Source organism: Convolutriloba macropyga, chromosome 1, assembly GCF_964194025.1.
Source record: "Convolutriloba macropyga chromosome 1, txConMacr16.3, whole genome shotgun sequence".
Classification (NCBI taxonomy): Eukaryota; Metazoa; Xenacoelomorpha; order Acoela; family Convolutidae; genus Convolutriloba; species Convolutriloba macropyga.
Genome location: NC_134468.1, coordinates 65,070,358 through 65,088,707, shown reverse-complemented (window position 1 = coordinate 65,088,707; position 18,350 = coordinate 65,070,358). Strand labels below are relative to the sequence as shown.

At 33.9% G+C, this 18,350-nt stretch overlaps 3 protein-coding genes across 3 annotated transcripts in view; 2 read left to right on the top strand and 1 right to left on the bottom strand.

Annotated features, from left to right (window-relative positions):
* The window catches only part of LOC142350648 (uncharacterized), a 626,363-nt gene that overhangs the window by 249,114 nt on the left and 358,899 nt on the right, over nt 1–18,350 (top strand). The gene's annotated exons all lie outside the window — the stretch shown is intronic.
* The window catches only part of LOC142341676 (splicing factor 3B subunit 2-like), a 542,910-nt gene that overhangs the window by 195,726 nt on the left and 328,834 nt on the right, over nt 1–18,350 (bottom strand). The window lies entirely within an intron of this gene.
* Nucleotides 17,253–18,350, top strand: part of LOC142346159 (uncharacterized) — a 51,039-nt gene continuing 49,941 nt past the window's right edge. Inside the window, exon 1 of the mRNA XM_075398702.1 lies at nt 17,253–17,680. Within this exon, the coding sequence (XP_075254817.1) occupies nt 17,308–17,680 (373 nt within the window). The 5' untranslated portion in view covers nt 17,253–17,307. The remainder of the gene's footprint in view (nt 17,681–18,350) is intronic.

Below are 18,350 nucleotides of genomic sequence, written 5' to 3'. Positions count from 1 at the left end.
CTGATTATGTTCGGCGCTCGTTTTATTTCTCTGTTTCCAATTCTTTACTTCTATCTTGGTTTTAAATCCATAGGAGAGACTTTTTCCAAGTTAGATGTTTTGTTCATCTGTTCGATTCTCTATGGGCGGGAATGTTCAAACGAAGCTTTTTTTCTGCAAACAGAATTTTTTCTTTTATTTTACTCCATCGGGATTTAAAAATGACTTCAAAAATCTTAAAAATTTAAGAATCAATTTTTGTTTCGATTATTACAAATTCTAAAAACTCAATTAACTAAACATACAAGAAGAATGATCGTATTAAAGGAAAAAAAAGTGTACAATATAGAAACGGAAAAATAAAAAGATACATAATCCTGAAAATTTTTTTCCCAATATTGTTCTCGAAAAAAAAGATTTGATAAAAATAGAGACAGTTTATCAAAGGTATATAAGAAAAATTAAAAAGAAAACAAAAAATTATTTTAAAAGGATGACACCGTTAAAATATTACTAAAATTCATCTTATCTCATTATTTTTGGTCTTGAGCGTAAAAAATGTCACTGATTCTTTGAGTTTTTAAAAAATAAAGTAGTCATCAAATTAATAGAGATAGAAAACTTTTGTAACACGGGGAACTCTAAGAATTCCTCAACTTGGTCTGTCCATCCTGAGGTGAATTAAAAATAACAGTTGCTACCTTCAAATGGAATTATGAATGCCATCAAGATTAGTTTATTAACAAACAAGACAGGAACACAGTTTTCTATAAAACACGCGACAAAATTCAATAAATTTTAATTCCACTTCCCCATCTTTCTTGAGTTTCTAATACAAGGCGAATCGTGATAATGTGCACAGCACATTATGTTCCGACCCCCCAACCACTTCGAACGCCCTCCACGCCCCATGATTGTGTGGGTGTGTGTGTTGTGTGTGCGTGTGTGTGTTTGGGTTTGTGTGTGTTTTTGTGTATGTATGTTTTTTTTTGGGGGGGGGGATGATGATGATATTTAGTACTTTTGGGGACACCGATTTTTTTCCCAACAATATAACTTCTGTTGACTTCTATAGATTGAGATGAGCAAAAAATTCTTTGTCGCTGCAATTTTTGACTTGGCGCGAAATCATCAGCAGCAAAACAACTTCCAAAAATCACAACTTTTATGATCATTTGAACGCACGTTTGATTTCTGCAAACACAACACAATTTACTCCCATTTTAATTATCACCATCAGAATGAGGTCAAGAATATTATTGCAACCATCAGTTTTGGATCCATTCTATCCCCCCAGCAAAGTGGGTATGTAACTTTGTGTCTTTCCCAATAAACCCCCCCACCAGCTTAGTTGTCAGATAACCTATAGCACTCATCATGGTAATTATACCATAATGGGGGCTAAAATTTAATGGGGGGTCCTTAATGGGAACGACCCGTAACTTTTACGCCACCGCACGCCTACATGCTAATGTTTTGCACAGTAATATTCTGCATCACAACACATGAATTGTAAACGGTAGTAATAAGAAACAAGGTACATTGGACGGGGAAAACAGATCCCATAATTCTTCCCCCATATCTAAAAATTAGACTGACACATTTTTTTTTATAAATTTTTAGTTGAAACACGTTCAACAATGGGGTCTTACACATTATAACCCCCCAGCCCCCAGTTTAGTGATTATATAACCTATAGCCCCCAGTCATGGTAAAAATAACATATTGGGGGGCTATAATTGCAGGGGGTTATAATGTGAAAGACCCATTTATTGAATCAGTTTCAACTACATATAAACTAAAGTTGTGCAGATATTTATTTGGGTTTTTCCCATTATATCCCCCAAGAAGTTTTAGCCCCCCTTATTGTACAATTACTATGATGGGGGGGGGCTACAGGTTATCTCAGCACTAAGCTGAAGTGTGGGGGGTCCTATAACTGGAAGACCCCTGTTTTTTAGACAAAGGGAAAAATTATGGGATCTGTTCTGCTCCCCCGCCCCCTATCTTTTTTTCATGACTACCATTTACAATTCATGAGTCCTGATGCAGCGTATCACTGTGCAAAACAACAGCACGTAGGCTTGGGGCGGCGTAAAATTAGATACCCACTTTGGTGGGGGACAGACTAGATCCAAATCTGCTAGTTCTTGAAATTTAAATTTAGAAAGATCATGTCAATCTGATTTGGTGTTTTTGAACTTCATTGTTCAAGAACCCCAAATCAGGGCGACATAACGTTTTTAAATTTAACTTTCTAAAGCCTTTAAAAAAATTTTTAATAACCTTAACTGGCAAAAACCAAAAATTTTGTTCTGCCTTTTCCAGACAGAAATTAGAAATTTTTGAGTCTATTCTGTTTCGAAAGTTCTACGTAGTTGGTATCAATGTTTCTACCATAGGAGCAGTGAATATTTTTACACGGTAATTTGCTATCCAAAAACCTAATATCTAAAACGGCAAGACGTATAGGCATTGAGTTGTGCGAATGCGAAACAGAAAATGTCAATACGGTAACTAAAAAATATATTACCTGAACAAGGATTTTTCAAAAAAATACTTATATAATCTATTTCAAAGGGCTTTTCAATGATATGACACATGTTGTTATCGGAAAAATGAAAGAAATCGAAAAAGTGAACAAAAACGTCAGAATGATCACTAAATTTTGGAGCTCAAAAAGTCCCTGTAAAAAATGAATTTCGAAAAAATCTTTTTAATTCTATAATCTATGCTGGAAGGGCTTTTTAATGATACCACTCATAAGTTTCTACGATGAATATATCGATCGGTGAAAATTCACGGAACAGAAAAACCCATTTGAGTATATAGTTCCTCCCACCAAATGATGGGGTCGGAAAAACTATATAGCTTTGATGATATGATATAGATGTAGAAATAATAGATGATAACTCGTTGATAATTGAACTCTTTTGAATTTATAGTTTTTCTGTTTTGAAGAGAAAAACAAGAGTAGGTATTCAGCAATTTGATATTTAAAATAGCGAAAATTGGTCGCATGAGGTAGAGCTAGAATACAACAAACAAGTGCCCATAAGAAAAAAATGCCTACGTTTTCTTAATCCAAAATTTCACCATATGTGTCAAAACACATATTAATTCCAATATATTATCAATTTAATGATTCTATATGATCTTGTTTTTGAGTGTGTTCATTGCTTTAATTGTTAAATCTGTTATTGAGCATCGTTGGATTTTTGTTCCGACCCCATCATATGGGGGTAGGAACTATATACTCAAATGGGTTTTTTTGTTCCGTGAATTTTCACCGATCGATATATTCATCGTAGAAACATATGAGCTGTATCTTTAAAAAGCCCGTCCAGCCTAGATTATAGAATTAAAGTATTTTTTCGAAATTCATTTTTTACAGGGAGTTATCGAGCTCCAAATTTTTGTGATCATTCTGGCTTTTTTGTACAATTACTATGATGGGGGGGGCTACAGGTTATCTCAGCACTAAGCTGAAGTGTGGGGGGGTCCTATAACTGGAAGACCCCTGTTTTTTAGACAAAGGGAAAAATTATGGGATCTGTTCTGCTCCCCCGCCCCCTATCTTTTTTTCATGACTACCATTTACAATTCATGAGTCCTGATGCAGCGTATCACTGTGCAAAACAACAGCACGTAGGCTTGGGGCGGCGTAAAATTAGATACCCACTTTGGTGGGGGAAAGACTAGATCCAAATCTGCTAGTTCTTGAAATTTAAATTTAGAAAGATCATGTCAATCTGATTTGGTGTTTTTGAACTTCATTGTTCAAGAACCCCAAATCAGGGCGACATAACGTTTTTAAATTTAACTTTCTAAAGCCTTAAAAAAAAATTTTAATAACCTTAACTGGCAAAAACCAAAAATATTGTTCTGCCTTTTCCAGACAGAAATTAGAAATTTTTGAGTCTATTCTGTTTCGAAAGTTCTACGTAGTTGGTATCAATGTTTCTACCATAGGAGCAGTGAATATTTTTACGCGGTAATTTGCTATCCAAAAACCTAATATCTAAAACGGCAAGACGTATAGGCATTGAGTTGTGCGAATGCGAAACAGAAAATGTCAATACAGTAACTAAAAAGTATATTACCTGAACAAGGATTTTTCAAAAAAATACTTATATAATCTATTTCAAAGGGCTTTTCAATGATATGACACATGTTGTTATCGGAAAAATGAAAGAAATCGAAAAAGTGAACAAAAACGTCAAAATAATCACTAAATTTTTGAGCTCAAAAACTCCCTGTAAAAAATGAATTTCGAAAAAATCTTTTTAATTCTATAATCTACGCTGGAAGGGCTTTTTAATGATACCACTCATAAGTTTCTACGATGAATATATCGATCGGCGAAAATTCACGGAACAGAAAAACCCATTTGAGTATATAGTTACTCCCACCAAATGATGGGGTCGGAAGAACTATATAGCTTTGATGATATGATATAGATGTAGAAATAATAGATGATAACTCGTTGATAATTGAACTCTTTTGAATTTATAGTTTTTCTGTTTTGAAGAGAAAAACAAGAGTAGGTATTCAGCAATTTGATATTTAAAATAGCGAAAATTGGTCGCATGAGGTAGAGCTAGAATACAACAAACAAGTGCCCATAAGAAAAAAATGCCTACGTTTTCTTAATCCAAAATTTCACCATATGTGTCAAAACACATATTAATTCCAATATATTATCAATTTAATGATTCTATGTGATCTTGTTTTTGTGCTCAACATTTTGCAGTGTGAGTGTGTTCATTGCTTTAATTGTTAAATCTGTTATTGAGCATCGTTAGATTTTTGTTCCGACCCCATCATATGGGGGTAGGAACTATATACTCAAATGGGTTTTTTTGTTCCGTGAATTTTCACCGATCGATATATTCATCGTAGAAACATATGAGCTGTATCATTAAAAAGCCCGTCCAGCGTAGATTATAGAATTAAAATATTTTTTCGAAATTCATTTTTTACAGGGAGTTATCGAGCTCCAAATTTTTGTGATCATTCTGGCTTTTTTGTTCACTTTTTCGGTTTTTTTCACTTTTACGATAAAAGCATGTGTCATACCATTGAAAAGCCTTTTGAAATAGATTAAATAAGTATTTGAGTCGAGTGTTTTTGTGTCTAACAATTGTGATTCGAGCCTTTTTGGTGTCTAGTGCTTTAGAGTCTATCGTCTTTGAGTCTAACGTATTTGAGACGACTTTTTTTTGAGTCGAGCTGTCGTGTGCCAAACATTTTTGAGCCAAGCACATTTTTCAGTCGAACGTTTTTGAGTCCAACAGTTTTGAATGGACTGTTACTGAGTCTAACTTTGGTTTTGGTCCTGTCCGTTTCAGCACCCCCCCCCCCCCAAAAAAAAATAATCCCCCCTAATTGTGGCACCATGATGGATCTATAGTTTATCTGACGACTAAGATGGAGAGGGGGCTTGATTGATTGGGAAGGACTTTTGAGTCGAGCGTTTTGAGTCTAGCCTACTCCAGTCGAGTGTTTTTGAGTCAAGCAGTTGTGTGTCTCTACCGTTCTTAATTCTAGCATTTTTGAGTCGAGCTTTTTGAGTCCAACCTTTTTTCTTTGAGTGTTTTTGAGTAGAGAAGTTGCAAGTCGAGCGTTTTTGAGTTTAGCATTTTTGGAGCAATCATTTGCGAATCAAGCCGTTTGGAATCCAGTGTCTTTCAGCTAAATTTGTGCAATTTCGGAGAACAGTTTTAAAGGAAAATTTTTGAATCTATTCTGTTTCGCATTTGCACAAATCAATGCTTATGTCTTGCCGTTTTAGATTTTGGGTTGTTGGATAGCAAATTACCGTGTAAAAATATTCACCGCGGCTATGGTAGAATAATTCATACAAAATACGTAGAATTTTCGACACAGAATAGATTCAAAAATTTCTAATTTCTGTCTGGAAAATGCAAAAACCAAAATTTTTGGTTTTTGCCAGTTAAGGTTATTAAATAACTATTAAAAGGCTTTAGAAAGTTAAATTTAAAAAAGTTATGTCAACCTGATTTGGGGTTCTTGAACAAAATATTTCAAATACACTAAATCAGATTGACATGTCCTTTCTAAATTTAAATTTCAAGAACTAGCAGATTTTGATCTAGTCTATCCCCAACCAAAATGGGTATCTATTTTTACGCCGACCCACGCCTACGTGCTGCTGTTTTGCACAGTGATACGCTGCATCAAGACTCATGAATTGTAAATGGTAGTCATGAAAAAAAGATAGGGGGCGGGGGAGCAGAACAGATCCCACAATTTTTTCCCCTTGTCTAAAAAACAGGGGTCTTCCAATTATAGAACCCCACCAACTTAGCTTAGTGCTGAGATAACCTGTAGCCCCCCAATCATAGTAATTGTACAATAAGGGGGGCTAAAATTTCTAAAAAAATCTTTTTAATTCTATAATCTACGCTGGAAGGGCTTTTTAATCATACCACTCATAAGTTTCTACGATGAATATATCGATCGGCAAAAATTCACGTAACAAAAACCCATTTGAGTATACAGTTCCTCCCACCAAATGATGGGGTCGGAAAAACTATATAGCTTTGATGATATGATATAGATGTAGAAATAATAGATGATAACTCGTTGATAATTGAACTCTTTTGAATTTATAGTTTTTCTGTTTTGAAGAGAAAAACAAGAGTAGGTATTCAGCAATTTGATATTTAAAATAGCGAAAATTGGTCGCATGAGGTAGAGCTAGAATACAACAAACAAGTGCCCATAAGAAAAAAATGCCTACGTTTTCTTAATCCAAAATTTCACCATATGTGTCAAAACACATATTAATTCCAATATATTATCAATTTAATGATTCTATGTGATCTTGTTTTTGTGCTCAACATTTTGCAGTGTGAGTGTGTTCCTTGCTTTAATTTTTAAATCTGTTATTGAGCATCGTTGGATTTTTGTTCCGACCCCATCATATGGGGGTAGGAACTATATACTCAAATGGGTTTTTTTGTTCCGCGAATTTTCACCGATCGATATATTCATCGTAGAAACATATGAGCTGTATCATTAAAAAGCCCGTCCAGCGTAGATTATAGAATTAAAATATTTTTTCGAAATTCATTTTTTACAGGGAGTTATCGAGCTCCAAATTTTTGTGATCATTCTGGCTTTTTTGTTCACTTTTTCGGTTTTTTTCACTTTTACGATAAAAGCATGTGTCATACCATTGAAAAGCCTTTTGAAATAGATTAAATAAGTATTTGAGTCGAGTGTTTTTGTGTCTAACAATTGTGATTCGAGCCTTTTTGGCGTCTAGTGCTTTAGAGTCTATCGTCTTTGAGTCTAACGTATTTGAGACGAGTTTTTTTTTGAGTCGAGCTGTCGTGTGCCAAACATTTTTGAGCCAAGCACATTTTTCAGTCGAACGTTTTTGAGTCCAACAGTTTTGAATGGACTGTTACTGAGTCTAACTTTGGTTTTGGTCCTGTCCGTTTCAGCACCCCCCCCCCCCAAAAAAAATAATCCCCCCTAATTGTGGCACCATGATGGATCTATAGTTTATCTAACCACTAAGGTGGAGAGGGGGCTTGATTGATTGGGAAGGACTTTTGAGTCGAGCGTTTTGAGTCTAGCCTACTCCAGTCGAGTGTTTTTGAGTCAAGCAGTTGTGTGTCTCTACCGTTTTTATTTCAAGCATTTTTGAGTCGAGCTTTTTGAGTCCAACCTTTTTTCTTTGAGTGTTTTTGAGTAGAGAAGTTGCAAGTCGAGCGTTTTTGAGTATAGCATTTTTGAGGCAATCATTTGCGAATCAAGCCGTTTGGAATCCAGCGTCTTTCAGCTAAATTTGTGCAATTTCGTAGAACAGTTTTAAAGGAAACTTTTTGAATCTATTCTGTTTCGCATTCGCACAAATCAATGCTTATGTCTTGCCGTTTTAAATTTGGGTTGTTGGATAGCAAATTACCGTGTAAAAATATTCACCGCGCCTATGGCAGAATAATTCATACCAAATACGTAGAACTTTCGAAACAGAATAGATTCAAAAATTTCTAATTTCTGTCTGGAAAAGGCAAAAACCAAAATTTTTGGTTTTTGCCAGTTAAGGTTATTAAAAAACTATTAAAAGGCTTTAGAAAGTAAAATTTAAAAAAGTTATGTCACCCTGATTTGGGGTTCTTGAACAAAAAAGTTCAAAAACACCAAATCAGATTGACATGTCCTTTCTAAATTTAAATTTCAAGAACTAGCAGATTTTGATCTAGTCTATCCCCCACCAAAATGGGTATCAATTTTTACGCCGCCCCACGCCTACGTGCTGCTGTTTTGCACAGTGATACGCTGCATCAGGACTCATGAATTGTAAATGGTAGTCATGAAAAAAAGATAGGGGGCGGGGGAGCAGAACAGATCCCACAGTTTTTTCCCCTTGTCTAAAAAACAGGGGTCTTCCATTTATAGGACCCCACCACCTTAGCTTAGTGCTGAGATAAACTGTAGCCCCCCAATCATAGTAATTGTACAATAAGGGGGGCTAAAATTTCATGGGGGATATAATGGGAAAAACCCAAATATAGATCTGCACAACTTTAGTTTATATGTAGTTGAAACTGATTCAAAAAATGGGTCTTTCACATTATAACCCCCTGCAATTATAGCCCCCATTATGGTATTTTTACCGTGACGGGGGACTATAGACTATATAATCACTAAACTGGGGGGGGGGTTATAATGGGTAAGACCCCATTATTGAACCTGTTTAACTAAAAAATCATAAAAAAAAAGTGTCAGTCTAATTTTTAGATATGGGGGAAGAATTATGGGATCTGTTTTCCCCGTCCACTGTACCTTGTTTCTAATTACTACGTTTTACAATTCATGTGTTGTGATGCAGAATATTATTGTGCAAAACATTAGCATGTAGGCGTGCGGTGGCGTAAAAGTTACGGGTCGCTCCCATTAAAGACCCCCATTAAATTTCAGCCCCCCATTATGGTATATTTACCATGATGAGGGCTATAGGTTATCTGACAACTAAGCTGGTGGGGGGATTTATTGGGAAAGACACAAAGTTACATACCCACTTTGCTGGGGGGGATAGAATGGATCCAAAACTGATGGTTGCAATAATATTCTTGACCTCATTCTGATGGTGATAATTAAAATGGGAGTAAATTGTGTTGTGTTTGCAGAAATCAAACGTGCGTTCAAATGATCATAAAAGTTGTGATTTTTGGCAGTTGTTTTGCTGCTGATGATTTCGCGCCAAGTAAAAAATTGCAGCGACAAAGAATTTTTTGCTCATCTCAATCTATAGAAGTCAACAGAAGTTATATTGCTGGGGAAAAAATTGGTGTCCCCAAAAGTACTAAATATCATCCCCCCCAAAAAAACATACATACACAAAAACACACACATACCCAAACACACACACGCACACACAACACACACAGACCCACACACACACAATCATGGGGCGTGGAGGGCGTTCGAAGTGGTTGGGGGGGGGGGGGTCGGAACATAATGTGCTGTGCACATTATCACGATTCGCCTTGTATCAAATAAAATCAATTACAATTTACTGTTGCAAGAAATCAAAAACTGTTTACAGACTGTTTGCTTTGGTTATTTTGTTGGGTCTTTCCCATTATAGCGCCCCCCCTCCCCCAGCTTAGTGGGCATGTAACCTATAGCCCCACCCCCCAGATGAAAATACATAACCACTTCTTTAACACAAAATCGGAAATCAATGTAGGCGAGCCACTGAAATTAATAACCACTTCTTGAACACAAAATCAGAAATCATTGTAGGCGAGCCGCCGGATGATGACATGGGCTTGCCCATTATAATTGATTTTAGTTGACTTCTCATAACCGCATTTCAGCTGCTCCAGAGATAATACGAAATGGCTCCTATGAACTTAATGAAAATTGTAGAAACCTGCAAACATAAATGCCAGCATCCGATACTGGAACAAAACAAAAACTTGTAACCAACAATTGTAAGCATAAATGATGAATTTAATTGTATGCTATAACTTGATTTTTTTTTTTTGGGGGGGGGGGGGGGGGGGGGGCTATAATTTTCTGGGGGGCTATAATGGGAAAGACCCATTTTGTTTCAAATCCTGGGTTCATAGTTTTCTTGGTTTGCAAACGGTAGATTAGTTAACTTTTTTTTGTAAGGAACTCGACATCTTTAGAAATGTTTCATATGTTTTGAAAGTTTTTCATATGATGACAAACTAAGGAGTATCGAGTACTTGAAAATGGTGCTCAATTGATCGTTGTTGTTATTTTCAAATTGAATTAAATCTAGCTTAAATTTATTGTCTGCGACATTGATTATCGCTGTTCACAGACATCGTTAAATGTCAAAGGGCAGACACATGAGTAATCAAATCAACAGTCAGTCTTCCAAGCACGCAATTAGTAATCCGAGTAAATTTAAGCATATTTTTAACAATTAGTTTTTTCCTTTTCATAGAATTATCTGATTTTTTCTTAAAAAGATAGAATTGATCAATCTTTAAATGAAAGATTTGTGACGGGCTATTTAACTTGCTTACGAAGTAACAAAATCTTTAATATTGAATAAAAACCGAATCATATGCACTTGAACCTAATGTCGCTTTCGATAGATATTGTAGCGAAGAACCAAAGAAATGAATGGTAATTTAGAATATCACTTCAAATCATAGATAAGTAGATGCCAGTATTGTGTAATTTAAGAGACATTAGTGATAAAGTTTAGTTTGAAAACGGTATAGAAAATCAGTTCTGGGTCTCATTATTTGCCTTTGGGTAAAATTGATTGCCTGCCTAATAAACTGTTCTTTTCCTTCTTGACAAAATGGCAGGGTTGTTTCACGTCTTTTCCTTTCTTCTAGTTAAATGGAACAGATTTTTGTTCCGACCCCACTTGTGGGGGGAGGAACTATATACTCAAATGGCTTTTTTTGTTCAGACAATTTTGGCCAATCGATATACTCATCGGAGAGAATGTGAGTGGTATCATTAAAAAGCTCGTCCAGAATAGAATTCAAAATTAAAAAGAATTTTTTGAATTTATTTTTTGAGGAGTTATCGGGGATTGAAGTTTTGTGTGAACACGGGATATTTGTCATGATTTTGTTCCTTTTTAGTGTAATTTTTCTTAAAATTAAGATATTTCCTAGAAAAGTAGTATTTCGGAATTACAATTAAGGCCACAAAAAAATCAATTTTGTGTTCCTAATAGACTAAAGACGACAAAAATTAGTTTTGGCCTCATAGGAAAGTTCACTATCAAAAAAAAAATCGAATTCTATTTGAGAGCATTTTTTTAAAGGAAATTTTTCATTTTTTTTTGTTTCTTCAAGTCACCTAGAGACCAGTTACTTTTCATATCGCTGCTCTGTTAATGACAAACTTCATTTACAGTCAAATGAATCCCAATGAACAAAAAATTTGTTTTCAAGGAACTGCTCAAGTTTTTTTTTGGCTTTGACTCTGAGTTTTCGTAATTTCAAACTCAATTTTGATTTTCTTTTTGAGGGTTTAACAATTTCTGTAGTCCTATGGCATAATCTCATTAACCAAAATACAAAATTATTCTATAAAGATTCAAAATACAAAATTATACTAATAAAGACTTTAAAGTAAATTTTGATTTTTTTTATTTTTAACCGTTTATGAACTTATTTTCGTGAACTGTGAGCCAGTCACCTTGATGAATGGACACTCCTCATTTCTACTGCAACCAAATTTATTAGGTTTAGTGGTTTTGTCTTCTAAACGTGGGTTTTATGGCTTCAACCCCACAGGATTTAAAAACTTTTCTAAAAATATTTGTTTATTTTCGTATTATTGGTTACTTTTGAAATCTTATCAGATATTGATAGCTCTCATTGGCTTTGACAGGACGATCAATCAAAAAGTTGCATAAAAAGTTTTCATAGTAAAAATTATGTTTAAAAGGCTGTGGCACTTCCTTCTTTCACTTTTCTGCTGAACTTTTGGTTTTTGGTTGTTTTCATAGTCATAACTTTTATTGTGATGTCTTATTGATTTCTTTTGCATTAGAAACAGCCTCGTTCTCTTATTAGGGGATATTTGAGATTATTTTTTGACTTCCGTTGAAAATTATTGATTTCATGGTGTTAAGATTTTAAAAAATAGGTTAATAGGAAGTTTAAAAATAGGTTGAATAGATTTTTAAAGTTTTTTCATTTTTAATGATTAAATTTTCGTAATATTTCAGTCAGTCTCAGTATTGACAGGACCCCCTTCCCTTCTACTGCAACCCAAGTTAATCTGGTTAGCAGTTTTGTCTTTCATCTTTTAGTTTTAAGACAAAAATACCACGAGTCTTCACAATTTTTTTTTAGTTTTTGGATAGGTTTTTTCTTATTTTTGATTCCTTTTGAATTCTTATCAAATTATGCTAATAATAGTAGTTCCCATTGGCTTAGAAAAGACGTTCCACGGTTCATAGATTAAATTTTCAGAAAATTCTTTATGGTTTAAACTGCTTCGACCTTTTCGTCTCGCATTTTTCTACTGAATTTTTGGTTTTTGGGTTGTTGTTTGCATAGTCAATGATTTTTTGTAACGTTTTTTTTGATAATTTACGAACAACAAACATCCTTGTCGTTCCATCGGGACAATGTTTAGCGTTTCTTTTGGTATCCATTAAGAGCTATTGAATTTAACTGGCGTTGATACTACGAGATTTCCAAAAAAAATTCGTGGTTCTAATAAATTTGTAAAATTGGTTGATTTTTTGAAGTCATTTTGTAGAAGAAAAAACATATCCCAATAATGTTAAAAATTAGCTGAAAAAAGAGTTTTTTAAGTGAAAAGTTCAATTGAAGACCGAATGATTGATGTTACCCAAAGTAGTCATTTTATTGCGAATAGTCTTAAAGTTTAAGATGCACATTTTCAAAGACTTTTCAATTTTTTCGGTTTTTGTTGTTCTTTTGATCAACTTTTATTTTTTTCATCAATTAGTAGTCCCTTCTAGTTTACTTTGTTCAAAAAGGACATATTACTGATATTATGTCGTCACAGACGTTTTGGACATTATGCGTTTTCCAAAAGACCGAATGATTGATGTTACACAAAGTAGTCACTTTATTGCGAATAGTCTTAAAGTTTAGGATGCACATTTTCAAAAGACTTTTCAATTTTTTCGGTTTTTGTTGTTCTTTTGATCAACTTTTAATTTTTTTTCATCATTTAGAAGTCCCATCTAATTTACTTTGTTCAAAAAGAACATATTACTGATATTATGTCGTCACAGACGTTTTGGACAATATGCGTTTTCATGAACGTTTTTTGAGTGGTCAATTTTTGTAATTTTTTTTCTCTTTTTTCAGCACAATCGAGTGATAACAGCTCCCAGTGGTTTTCAAATGTGGCCCAAGTGAACATTTTTAATCTCTCAGTATTAATCCTTCAGCTGAATCAGTAGAAATGGCAATTAAAAGAAAAATACATAACATTCAGAAAATACCTTATGATTTTAATATTGTCAATAGGTCGTGTTTTCGCAAATAATTGTAATATTTTGGTTTTTTTTGCTTCTTCGGTCTTTTTCTGTGGCATAGTATAAACAAAGACATTTTCTTTTTGTTTTGTAATGACTTTTGAGTAATTTATCAAGGATTATTTTTTAAAAACTAAAGATTTTTAAGAATTTTGAAATTTTTCGATCTAAAAAAATGTTGATTTCTTTTTGAATTTAGCCTTTTTGTCCATGACTTTGTTCCTTCTCAGTGTAATTTTTCTTAAAATTAAATTGTTTCCTAGAAAAGTATTATTTCGGAATTACAATTAAGGCCACAAAATAAATCAATTTTGCGTTCCTAATAGACTAAAAACGATAAAAAGATTAGTTTTGGTCTCATAGGAAAGTTCACTATCAAAGAAAATTGAATTCTATTTGAGAGCATTTTTTTAAAGGAAATTTTTCATTTTTTTTTGTTTCTTTAAGTCACCTAGAGACCAGTTACTTTTCATATCGCTGCTCTGTTAATGACAAACTTCATTTACAGTCAAATGAATCCCAATGAACAAAAAATTTGTTTTCAAGGAATTGCTCAAGTTTTTTTGGCTTCGACTCTGAGTTTTCCTAATTTCAAACTCAATTTTGAATTTCTTTTTGAGGGTTTAGCAATTTTTGTCGTCCTATGGCATAATCTCATTAACCAAAATATTCCTTAATGAGCATGAAGTGAACTCGTCTAGTGCTTTGAGTGACAGCTAATGGAAAAAAGAGCTAATAAAGATTTTAGTGTAAATTTTTGATTTTTTTTATTTTTAACCGTTTATGAACTTATTTTCGTGAACTGTGCGCCAGTCACCTCGATGAATGGACACTCCTCATTTCTACTGCAACCAAATTTATTAGGTTTAGTGGTTTTGTCTTCTAAACGTGGGTTTTATGGCTTCAACCCCACAGGATTTCAAAACTTTTCTAAAAATATTTGTTTATTTTCGTATTATTGGTTACTTTTGAAATCTTATCAGATTACCCTGATATTGATAGCTCTCATTGGCTTTGACAGGACGATCAATCAAAAAGTTGCATAAAAAATTTTCATAGAAAAACTTATGTTTAAATGGCTGTGACACTTCCTTCTTTCACTTTTCTGCTGAACTTTTGGTTTTTGGTTGTTTTCATAGTCATAACTTTTATTGTGATGTCTTATTGATTTCTTTTGCATTACAAACAGCCTCGTTCTCCTATTGGGGGATATTTGAGATTTTTTTTTGATTTCCGTTGAAAAATATTGATTTAATGTTGTTAAGATTTTAAAAATAGGTCAATAGAAAGGTTAAAAATAGGTTGAATAGATTTTTAAAAACTTTTTCTTTTTTAATGATTAAATTTTCGTGATATTTTAGTCAGTCTCAGTATTGACAGGACACCCTTCCCTTCTACTGCAACCCAAGTTAATCTGGTTAGCAGTTTTATCTTTTATCTATTAGTTTTACGACAACAATGCCACGAGTCTTCACAATTTTTTTTTAGTTTTTGGATACGTTTTTACTTATTTTTGATTCCTTTTGAAATCTTATCAAATTATGCTAATAATAGTAGTTCCCATTGGCTTAGATAAGAAGTTTCACCGTTCATAGATTAAATTTTCAGATAATTCTTTATGGTTTAAACTGCTTCGACCTTTTCGTCTCGCTTTTTTCTACTGAATTTCTGGTTCTTGGGTTGTTGTTTGCATAGTCAATGACTTGTTGTAAAGTTTTTTTTGATATTTTACGAACAACAGACATCCTGGTTGTCCCATCAGGACAATGTTTAGCGTTTCTATTGGCATCCATTAAGAGCTATTGAATTTAACTGGCGTTGGTACTACGAGTTTTCTAAAAAAATTTCGTGGTTCTAATAAAATTGTAAAATTGGTTGATTTTTTGAAGTCATATTGTAGAAGAAAAAACAAATCCCAATGCTGTTAAAAATTAGTAGAAAAAAAGGTTTTTTATGTGAAAAGTTCAATTGAAGACCGAATGATTGATGTTACCCAAAGTAGTCACTTTATTGCGAATAGTCCTAAAGTTTAAGATACACATTTTCAAAGACTTTTCAATTTTTTTCGGTTTTTGTTGTTCTTTTGATCAACTTTCATTTTTTTCATCAATTACAAGTCCCATCTAATTTAATTTGTCCAAAAAGAACATATTACTGATTTTATGTCGTCACAGACGTTTTGGACAATATGCGTTTTCATGAACGTTTTTTGAGTGGTCATTTTTTGTAATCCTTTTCTCGTTTTTTTTTCAGCACAATCGACTGATAACAGCTCCCAGTGGTTTTCAAATGTGGCCCAAGTGAAAATTTTTAATCTCTCAGTAAAAATCCATTAGCTGAATCAGTAGAAATGACAATTAAAAGAAAAATACATAACATTCAGAAAATAGCTTATGATTTTAATATTGTCAATAGTGTTTTCGCAAATAATGGTAATATTTTGATTTTTTCAGCTTCTTCAGTCTCTTTCTGTGGCATAGTATAAACAAAGACATTTTTTTTGTTTTGTAATGACTTTTGAGTAATTTATCAGGGATTTTTTTTAAAAGCCAAGGATTTTTAGGAATTTTGAAATTTCTCGATCTAAAAAATGTTGATTTCTTTTTGAATTTAGCCTTTTTGTTCGTTCTTTTTGTTGACTTGTTACCTAGTTTAATTAGGAAAGATTTCCATCTGCTGCATAGTTGGGAGAAAGTAAATTTGTGTAGATAAGGTTTTGTCTGAATGAATTTTGAAATTGTTACTAGGTGCTTTTAAATTTAGATATTCAGTTTTTGGCGTGAAATTTTCGTTTTTGCTTACTTTATTGTTTAGTTTTTCTCTTGTAATCTCATTAATGGCATATCTTGTTTGCGCTGTAATGAGGCATGGCATCCTGTAATTCAATTAGTAGTTAGGTTTTGTAACGATTGCTTTAAACTCAAACATCTATTTTTGTTATCTCTTCATTTGGCTGACAATTTAGTCAAAAAAGTTGATGAGCTCGAGTCGGAACATCATTGGCGGACGCACATTAACGAGCCTTCTTGTTTAAAATTCTATAAACCTCCGATACCAAATTTTTTTATGCGTTGTTTTGGAATATTAGGCCTCCTTGTTAAAAGTTGTTAATGATGTTTCTTCAATGACTATTGGAACATTCTTTGCCGATTTTATTTCTTAAAACTAGTTTTCAAATGAACAAAAAACTGAATTTGCATTAACATTGTCGTCATGGTCAAAACTATAGCCAAAAACATGATTTGATTGTGCTTCAAGCTTCAAATTAATAACTCTCATTTTGATCGATTAGTTTTTGGATAGAGGTTAAATTACCGTTGTATAATAATAGAAGTTCTATCGAGCTGATTTGAAAGACGACCAAACATTTTATTTAAGCTGTTCATTTTTGTTTAAGTTGCACATTTTCTAATTTGAATACTTTTTGTGCAATTGTTTTTAGAGGTCATTTAAATTGCCGATATTTGTTATCGTAAAAAATGTTCTACCGTTTACGTGGGCGTGAGTATGCTTGGATGTGAAAAAGCGCATGTTACTGTTCAAACCGTTTTGAAGACTAACAGATTATAAACAGAAATCAACTGAACAATTTCAATTTTTGACATTAGTAAACGCACATTCAATACTCGATTTCCCGAATGTTGTCTGTACGGTCAAAAGCCATGCGAGTTATGGTCGTAAGCATTGCTGTGCCAAAATTACAAGCTCTTTTTATTCTTCAAAACGTAATTAAATTCTTTAATATAAACACAAGGCTGACCTCTACATTCATTCTTTAATCATTTCAGCTGAAATTCATTCGATCATCTTTAGATCAAACAATGATAGCTAATATATTTTTGTTCGTACTAATGTATGTTGCATTTGATCACGCGGAAGCGGAGGACCCAATAATAACTGAAGTTAAGGAGGTAGAAGAAACTTCCTTTGTGATCACATTAAGGGGTGGAGTTGGCAACGAGGGAGAATCAATAGTAGGAATAGGGGACATATTGTGCCATAATTTTCACGAGGATGTTGCTTGTCCGAGTAACACAAACATAACTCAGGTCTTCTACGACTCTGATGGAAGCGTTGATGTCAAATTGGACAATTTGGAATCTGGCAAAGCTCATGAAGTTCAGTTCCAGAATATTCAGTTGACTTCTGAACATGGCATCTGGACAGAAAATGCAACTGTGCGACAATGTACAGGTACGATATTAGCAGACAAAATTGGTTTCAGAAACACCTTTTCCCATTGTTGTCTATCTGAGTTTATATAGTAAAATTTTAACGGTTGTCACCAATGTTAATAATGTCGGCCTTTGAAATTGACATTTTGAAATTGTTGGTCCGCCTTTGGTCGAATTTTCAAATTCTTGTTGGAAAAACGGGAATATTTTACGATGAAAAGGTCAGTACAATAGGGTGGCCGCCGTATTGGCGGACAGGGCGTTTAGCCGACAACCGAAAAACGAGAAATTTAACCGACAATTTAAGTAAAATAAGCAATAAAGCTTACTCTAAAGCGGTGATTGGCCAATTTGGGTCTTTCCCATTATAGCCCCCCCCCCAGCTTAGTGGGCATGTAACCTATAGCCCCCCCCAATCATGGTAATTATACCATAATGGGGGGCTATAATTTCATGGGGGGGGGGGCTATAATGGGAAAGACCCGCCAGAAGAAATATGGGCGCCGATAGGCACTGACTCGTCAGCCAATCAGAGTCAAGCGCGAATCGGCGCCCATATTCCCACGAATAAGAATCAGAGTACATATTCCAATCCTTATATGGAAATGACTGAATAAACAACTAGATGACTGTGCTCTATTAATGAATGCAACTTACCAATTAAATCCTGACTGCAGTGTTGATAAGGT